Source organism: Rana temporaria, chromosome 8 (genome assembly GCF_905171775.1).
Source record: "Rana temporaria chromosome 8, aRanTem1.1, whole genome shotgun sequence".
Classification (NCBI taxonomy): domain Eukaryota; kingdom Metazoa; phylum Chordata; class Amphibia; order Anura; family Ranidae; genus Rana; species Rana temporaria.
Window position 1 is genome coordinate 52,902,795 of NC_053496.1, and position 9,271 is coordinate 52,912,065.

General features: G+C 37.2%; 1 protein-coding gene across 1 annotated transcript in view; it reads right to left on the minus strand.

Moving 5' to 3' along the window:
• Positions 1–4,655: 4,655 nt before the first annotated feature.
• HHEX (hematopoietically expressed homeobox) overlaps positions 4,656–9,271 on the minus strand; it is a 20,558-nt gene continuing 15,942 nt past the window's right edge. The window contains exon 4 of the mRNA XM_040361794.1: positions 4,656–5,312. Coding sequence (XP_040217728.1) covers positions 5,079–5,312 — 234 coding nt within the window. The 3' untranslated portion in view covers positions 4,656–5,078. The remainder of the gene's footprint in view (positions 5,313–9,271) is intronic.

The following is a 9,271-nucleotide window of genomic DNA, read 5'->3' on the forward strand; positions in this document are numbered from 1 at the left end:
GAATGCAATTAATTGCAATCTTTATCATATTCGTGCTTGTGATTTTTTTTATGCTTTGTTAAGGGCTTTGCAGAACAATGGTAGTGGTAGTGAAACTTTTATGAATACACTTAAATCATAAATAACAGAAAGATAAAAACAGTAGGCACTGTACACTGCACTATATTTTCTACATCAGACAATATAGTGCACAACCCTTGGAAAATTGAACATTTTCAGAAAAAATTGCTTTGTAAAAATGATTTTCATTCACTTATTTTTAGACATCATACAGCATGATTGTATGTCTTTTTTTAATAGCATAAATAATCACCTGCATGCTTTCAGCCAACTTACGGGGGTGTATATTGGAATAAAGGGGCATGGGAATGGTGATGGCATTAACAATTTATGGTGATGTTATGTTTCCTGTTACTAGTAAGTAAGTTTTTTTGACAGGTACTCATTCCTGGTTCTTCAACCCTTGCCAAGGTGAGAATGACATTGATTTGACCTACCTGCAGCCTTCTGAGGCACATCGCATGTCCCAGAAGTCTGCAGGACCAATCTTACTGCACTTCCATGCCTCGTGCCCGCACAGTGGGGTGCCAGCTGTAAGATATTAGAAAGTCACAGCTGGCTCCCAAATCCAAGACGATAAAGCCAAAAAGCTAAACCCAGAAAATACTTGACTACCGGGAGGACAGCGCTGGGCTCTATAGGCTGGTAAGTATTTGTTTCTTAAGTCAGTAGCTGCAGTATTTGTAGCTGCTATTTTTTTTTACAAACCATCTGAAGTTCCTCTTTAATAATAATGACAACCTGTGCATTCTTATACAACTGATATATACTGACAGAAACAAAAATCTAGTTGTCAAATGCAATATTCGTAATATAACAACATAGGTATAGTAATATAATAGAATTTATTGAAAAATGTAATATTATAAAAAATAAAGTAAACAAATCAGCATTTTTGTTTTAAAACCAGGCATTTATACTGCAGATAGATCAACAATAACAACATTAATTTATGAAGTAAATGTGATTTATTCTGTTAGATTGATTTACTAAAGGGATAGACTGCTCATTAAGCAATGTGACTGTTCACTAGCTTAGCAAATTAACTGAAACTTTAATCGTTTTGAATAGTTAATCATGTGCAAGGAGAATTAGAAAAAGGATTACTTTTTTTATTCATTACAAGTATTGAAGATTGACGATTCTCCTTATAAAGTAAGGTGAACATATACTTTATAACACGCTTTACTAAGTGAATAGTTGTTATTTATTTAGTAAAAAAAGACCCAGTTTCTGAACGTGATATACAAAATTGGGGCTTTGCCTCACATAAGAGTTGTTTGCCTTAAGCACCAGTTGAAAGAAAAAAAAACTATTGATAGAAACATCCTTTAACAACTGATATTATATTTATATATTATATGTTTCTTTATTTTATGTGCAGTCAATTGTTCCTTTTATATGTTCTATTTCATATGCGGTGAATTGTTAAACAAAAGAGTTATAATTCTTCTTTTACTTTCTGTCCTGAGCATAAACGTATTTCGGTGTTTAAGAAAAAAAAACGCTCATACAAATGAAATATGAAACATTTTGAAATGTATAAAATGATATAAAGTCTATCAGCTAACTTTTTGTTTTCTGTTCAGGTCTTTTAAAATAGAAAGAGTCAAATAGATCTGATGTGGGTAAAGGCATTACCTTTATCAAATAATAAAAACAAAGTAACATTGGTTTTAGCAATATATTTATTATAATGTAAAGCTGGCCATATATTATACAATTTTCTTTTTTAATTTCCTTTTGAATTACCTTCAACTATGTAGTGCAAGGACCTGTCTGACTGCATACCAATTTAAAGTGTTTAGGTCTATATTATTATACGGTTTTAATAAATCTAAAAGAAAGTTGTACAAGAAAATTGTATAATGTATAGCCAGCCTAACAGCACAGCATATATACGTTATCAAGTGTTGTTACATTGATCGGTAGTGCTCATAGATTGGTACGAATGGCAAGTTACATAGACTGTAGCAATTGTTCCCAAGATACTTTTATAGGATAATAGGATAGGATAATGATTTTCACTTTTCTGGTCTGGTTCCCAGAAACAAATCATTTCAGAGAAATAAGATAACCTTTATTAACTACAGAGAGGTCATTGACTGACCGTTTTTGGATGTAACCAAGGCATCACAATCCTTACTAAAGTAATCAATATACGCTGCTCTGACTCATAGCTACGTGTTGTTTTTTTCTCATTACCTTCTTCCTCATGTTGAAAACCCCCTTTGTGTTATCTTGTAAAACATTTGTAACTATTCTTGAGGTCCTTTTTACTTAAAAATTCAAATATACAACAAAGTTTCTGTTCAATTTTCGTTTTTATTCCACAGGTTTAGCCAAAAAAAATTAAATATATTTTCATTGTTTTACGAAAAGTATATGTACAAGTCATATAAACAACCTGAGGTATACAATTACAGAACATGTACAAAACATATAAATTACATATATACAATATAAAAACAGTAAACTTTCTGGTCAACTATATTTTGGATTCAGGTTAACTTACATTCAAAACAGTTTTTCTTTTGACATCTGGACATGAATAAACATATATATACAAATATACATACACTAGTGCATAGAAAATAATGCACCACTGGCCAAATTCCACGAAGAATGCTAATTGTTAAAGACATTGAGCCCTAACATCTAACCAAAAATAATATTTATCTGGTCTGACTTCAGCAAAGTGATCTCTGATTGGTTGCCATAGGTTATTGTTATTAAGAACCAATACTTAAGAAACAGCACTATTTATTGGCGTTTGATGGACGTTTTTGCAACAGTAGGCAGCTTTGATTTCCAGTTTTTGTGTGGTTTTACAAAAAGATGTCAATTAAACATCAGATCTGCAAATTGGTTAAAGGAATACCGAAAATGTAAAGTGTACACCTTTCTACAAGGTAACATTAAGACCCTCCAACCCCTCCTCTACTAAAATCATGCATAAGAAAACATAGTTACTTTAGTTCTTTTGTGCATGATTTGGCATTTGAAGAAACCCAAACTGTGCCCAATTTTCGAAAGTCAATTTTTTTTAATTTTGAAATTAGACAAAATAAAATAAAGCGTGTGAAGAAGTTCTGTTTTTTTTATTTTTTCACTTTTGCCACCCTTAGAAAGTCAGGTCTATTGCTTTACTAATGTGAAAATGGCTTCTCTAAATCAGCCCCACAGCTCTACTAAAAAAAGATTCCCATCCCAACATTAAATTATGCAGACCCAACTCATAGTCAAATTATGAATGTCTACCACATGAAAAAAAATACATATATATATATGCAATAATTTACATTATAAATGGTAAACAATAAAATCAATTTGTCTACTTTACATCTGTCAAAGTCCTTAAGCTCACACAGTAAGTCTAAATTATAAGGCTATTATCACATAGACTGATATTGAAAGAGTAGTGTAGGGAAAATAGAGAGGAGATCTGGAGCAGGAAATATTTTAATTGAATCGGAACCCTTTTTATGAAAATTACAATGTATAAATTTACCATAAAGCACCATGTTCTGTGAAATAATCAAAGACCCAGAGAGCAGCCTTTGCTAAGGACTTGTCCGTGTAGGATACACTGTCAAGCATTTCAATGCATTTGCCAGAATGCACCGACAAGAGAAATTATTTTGTCTTCAGCAGGCCATGGTTCCAATTTCCTACCAATGCATTGCATTGTAATGCTTTGGACTAAAAATAAAAAGTCCTGTATACTTTAATTTTTCTACTTGACCTGCATTTCGCCGTTTAAAACAACCTAAATGAAATAGCTACAAAAATGCATTGTAAAAAATTCAAAGGGCACATTGGTGCATTTCATTGCAGTTTGCATGAACTTTTGTGAACCAAGCCTAAACTGAAAGCACAGTAGTACATCACATAAAACATCAAAACTTGTTGTTCCATGTTTACTCAATAACTGTGGTTACTGGTTCTGCTTTGGAAAACAGTCATTTTACTTTGGTATTTAGCTACAGAGAAGTCAAACCCAGAGATTTTTTTTCTAGTTCGCAAGTCCAAATCATGAAAATATGATTTGTGAAATGCAATTCCTAGTATGAATTGATTCATTATTCAATAAAAAAAATTGTGTATCAAACATGTCAAGTATCAGTTCACGTATACATTATACCAGGTTACGCTGATGGGCTAACCTGGTATTAGTTGTGGTAAACCTAACATGCTTTATTATTGCTTGGTGTAATGCGATTGATTTACTAAAACTGGAGAATACGAAATCTAGTGCAGCTCTGCATAGAAACAAATCAGCTTCCAGGTTTTAGCCCAGGTTCACACGGACAGCGGGAATGAATATGTGCAAGTTTAGATGAACTTGCACAATTTAATTCCAGCATGTCAGTCCCCACACCTCGAGGGGGGGGGGGGGATTCAGAGACATCTGTGTGGGTTGCTGCACAGATGTCTATGGAAATCACACCCCGAAGTCACGAAAAGTAGTACAGAAACTATTGCCGCCGATGTGGGATGCGATTTGACATGTCTAATCGCATGCCAAATCGCTCCAATGTGAACCTAGGCTTTTTGTCAAAGCTTAACTGAACAAGCTGAAGTTAAAAGCTGATTGGCTACCATGCACAGCTGCACCAGATTTTGCACTCTCCAGTTTTCGTAAATCAACCCCACTACTTCATATGCATCCGCTACAGTTGACTTTTGCCAAGTGATAGCAGTCTATTAAGGCTGATTTAAAACTTTAGAAAAGTTTATCAAATCCAGTGGAAAGTCTTCAAGTCTACTTTTGTCAAAATGTATAGGCACTTGTATATTATTAAAACATGCCTTGTCTAACGATTAAACCCTTTAGTTTAATGTACAGTACGACATAGACATTTGACCCTTACCTCCACTATTTATATGGCAGCTAAGGCATTGTATGGTACATCAAACTCTACCCTCGTCCTTACCCCACAGTAAGATTAGGGGGTGAAGAATCCAGCTCCTGTTAAAGTGCAAGCTGAGTTTAAAGGTCCTTGGTGAGAAAGATATCAGTGGGTACACTTGTAATAGCCTTTGTCTCCTTCGATGTCGACTTCTTGATCAGAATCCTCCGATATGTCTGTGTCCAGGTTCTCCTGGGAATTAGGGGAGGGAGAGCACTGGGAACCATCTAAAGAAGAGTCCTTAATTTTCTGCTCAATGCTCAAACAGTTCTCTTGGCCCTCCTCGCAGTCATTTTCTAGACTTTCGGTTTCTTCTTTCTTATTTCCCTGAGGGTTCTCCTAAAATAGAAATTTCAGTTAGCATTTTAATGAACTGCAGCCTCCACAACCTCTACAGCCTCAAACTCTACAATCCGTGTTATGATAGTAAGTTTCAAAACTAGCAGTACATTGTTTTCACACTGGGTATTATTCATTGCCATAAGGGTGTAGCTTATTTACAACTATCATGGTTGATTGCACTTTTATTCGAAAATCAAATAATTTTTTTTGCTTACAAGCATTCCTCAATCTATTTTCTAACATTCTTTCACACTGCACTAAATTGCCAGCAAAGGGGTGGAAATGTTATCAGAAGCCAATCATGCCTATCATTAAAGGGTTAGTTCACCTTTACCAGAAAAACTGCCTACGCAGTTAAGGGGTGCCTGTAGATAAAAACAAACTGTGCAGCTTTGGCCAAAGATAAAGTGGTTGTAAAGTAATTTTTTTTATCTTAATGCATTCTGCATTGAAATAATAAAAAAAACCTTCAGTATGAAGCTCCCCCCAGCCCCCCTTATACTAACCTGAGCCAGATCTCGATCCAGCAATGTCTATGACTGCAGTGGCTCTCTCGGCTCACTCCCTTTTCATAGGCTCAGAGACAGCCAGTGAGAAGGGAGCAGGCATGGGGCCGAGAGTTGGCTCAGGAGTGAGCACGCACAAGTGCCTCCATAGCAAGAAGCTTGCTATGGGACACTTGGTTGGGGGAAGCCAGAAGCTCAGGTGGAGGACCTGAGAAGAAGAGGATTGGGGCTGCTCTGTGCAAAATCATTGCACATTGTAGGTAAGTATGATGTCATCTATGTACCTCTCTAAGCTTGGCAAAAAAAAACTCCCAGATTTGGCATCATCTCATCCTTCTTTGTTGCTAGGACATTGCTAAGACACTCTCCACTGATTCAAATCCCCTTGTATGGACTCTCTCTCTTGCCTTAGAGAGCCTGGTAGCTCGGGAGCAGTGATCACTGTCTTGTCACTGGTAGCCCAGCCCCCTTACAGTTAGAATCACTCCCTAGGACACACTTAACCCCTTCCTCGCCCCCTAGTGGTTAACCCCTTCACTACCAGTGTCATTTACACAGTAATCAGTGCATTTTTATAGCACTGATCGCTGTATAACTGACAATGGTCCCAAAATAGTCAAAAGTGTCAGTCGCAATATCGCAGTCGCGATAAAAATCGCTGATCGCCTCCATTACTATTAAAAAAAATTAATACAAAAAATGCCATAAAACTATCCCCTATTTTGTAGACGCTATAACTTTGGCGCAAACCAATCAATATACGCTTATTGCAATTTTTTTACCAAAAATATGTAGAAGAATATGTATCGGCCTAAACTGAGGGGAAAAAAAAATATTTTTTTATAGATTTTTTGGGAATATTTATTATAGCAAAAAGTAAAAAATATTGATTTTTTTTAAAAATTGACACTCTTTTTTTGTTTATAGCGCAAAAAAAAAAAACTGCAGAGGTGATGAAACACCACTAAAAGAAAGCTCTATTTGTGGGGAAAAAAGGATGTCAATTTTGTTTGGTTGCAACGTCGCACAACCGCGCAATTGTCAGTTAAAGCGACGCAGTGCCGAATCGCAAAAAATGGCCCAGCTTCGCTTTGGCAGCCAATTCTTACGGGGCTGAAGTGGTTAAGTACATCTTTGAGCAAAACTAATCTAAAATATAGGTAACCAAGAGCAGTGTAATGCTGCTAAGGTCTTAGACCTTACATACCTACATGAAAGTGTTGTATAGTCACAGGAAATACAGTTTGGTTTATGCCAGACTATACTTGGAAACATTAACATGGTGCTTTCATTCCAGTTACACTGTTTGACCAGACTCTCAAAAACCTCAAAAAACTATTTTACAAGTGGAAAATTATGTTTTGTAACCTCATGTAGTAACTTCAGAAAACAATATAACCACATAACCATAATGACTACATTCTCATGTCAGACAAGTCTGAAAAAATATTGATTCCTGAATTTGGTCAGTCTTGAAATTCTAAAAAATTGTTTCTAACCCTAGTAATGCTTCAGCATGAATATTTCCAACAAACTGGACCCTGTGAGGATACACAACACTTCAGACTTCTCATGTTAATATTATTGTTTGTAGTGAATGGCGCTAGAAAAGTGTAGCTTTTAAATTAAAGTTCTGTTCGCACTGGTGCAATTACAGATGCAACTTGAGACGCACAGAATCGCGATGGAAATCACATTGTTTTCAATGGTGCCCGTTCACATCAATGCAACTGCATGATTTTGTAAAGGGATCCTTTACCACTTTGGTGCAATTCCAGCACAATTTTGGCCCCATAAATTATGTAAACCACTTTAAAATAGCATCTAAGTAGCATCCAAGTTGTACTACATAATTGCACTGAAAGATGGATCAAAATCGGATTGCAGCAGTGTGAACCCAGTAAGTTCATCATTGGGTCGGAAGGAAGTTGTGACCTATGTGTTATTTATCTGGCCAATGATTAAAAGATCACGTTCATCACATAAAGTAAAAAAAAAAATCACTTGGCTTGCTAAATGACCATAGCGGTTGAAGTTGACCAGTAGTTGGACTAGTAGGCACAATTGGATTGGCCTTCAGGTATGTTTGCAGGTGCTTCATCAGATAAGGCGACCCGTCAGATTTTTTTTACGGAAGTGATGTTTCATCACCGCCATCTTGCTACACCCCGCACTCGTCCACAGTAAGGATACAGTAGGCCTCGTACACACGGCCGAGTTTCTCGGCAAAAACCCTTGCTGGGTTTTTTTTTTTTGCCGAGGAAACCGGTCGTGTGTACACTTTTCAACGAGGAAACCGCCGAGGATCTCGTCGGGCCAAAAAGAAAGCATGTCTTCTTTTTGCTCGACGGCAATGGGAAAATTTGGCTCGCCGAGATCCTCGGAGGCTTCATAAGGAACTCGACGAGCAAAACAATGTGTTTTGCCCATCGATTTTCTCGGCCTTACAGATACAACCGGCCCTTTTGAGGGCAATCCTAATGCTGATGTGGTCCACGATAAAATTGAGTTTGACACGCCTGGGAATAGCTTGCAATGCCCAAAAGCAATGAATCATATTCCAAGCCAAACCAGCGCTTAAAAATCACATCATGAAAAGGAGCGCAGGAATTAAATGCCATGTAGCTCCGGGTCCTTGGTTTCAATCTCACCTAGAACACTGTCTGCATGGAATTTGTTTATTCTCCCTGTGTTTCTTTGGGTTTCCTGACAAAATTCAAAACTCACTGCTATATTCATTTCCTTTTTTCCCACATTTGGCCCTAGAGAGTATGGCAGGCTATTAGATTGTCTCAGTGGGGTTGATTTACTAAAACTGGAGAGTGCAAAATCTGGTGCAGCTGCGCATGGTAGCCGATCAGCTTCTAACTTCAGCTTGTTTAATTAAGCTTTGGGGTAAAAAAACCAGAAGCTGATTGGTTTCTATGCAGAGCTGCATCAGATTTTTCCCTCTCCAGCTTTGGTATATCTACCCCAGTGCGGGGGCAGAGTCTGTGTGTAAATTCCACTATGTACTCTGAAAGATACTGCATAATATGTTGTCACTATATAGATACTGAAAATAACTAAAAAAAGGCTTAAGCCTAGAACACATCTACCGAATGTTGGGCGGCATCAGCCGGTTCAATAGAAACCAGCCGTTATTCGGCCGGGTGTGCTGCAGCCGGTCGGACAGAAGCCGGCTGTTCTGTCGATGGGGCATGACCAAAAAAGTTCTGCCGATTGGCTCCTGATCAGTGATCTCAGCCAATCACTGACCAGAGTGTTCCAGCGGGGGGGGGGGGGTCTCTCCCTGTCAGAACACAATAGCACAGAAGGAGAGATTTCTAAACTACCATTGCATGGTTAGTACAGTGGCTTCTCTGTAGCTGTCTGTTTTGTTTTGTTTTTCGATCAGCCCTGCTGGGTTAAATGAAAAAAAAACTACTAGGCTTTAATCTGATTAGTTGC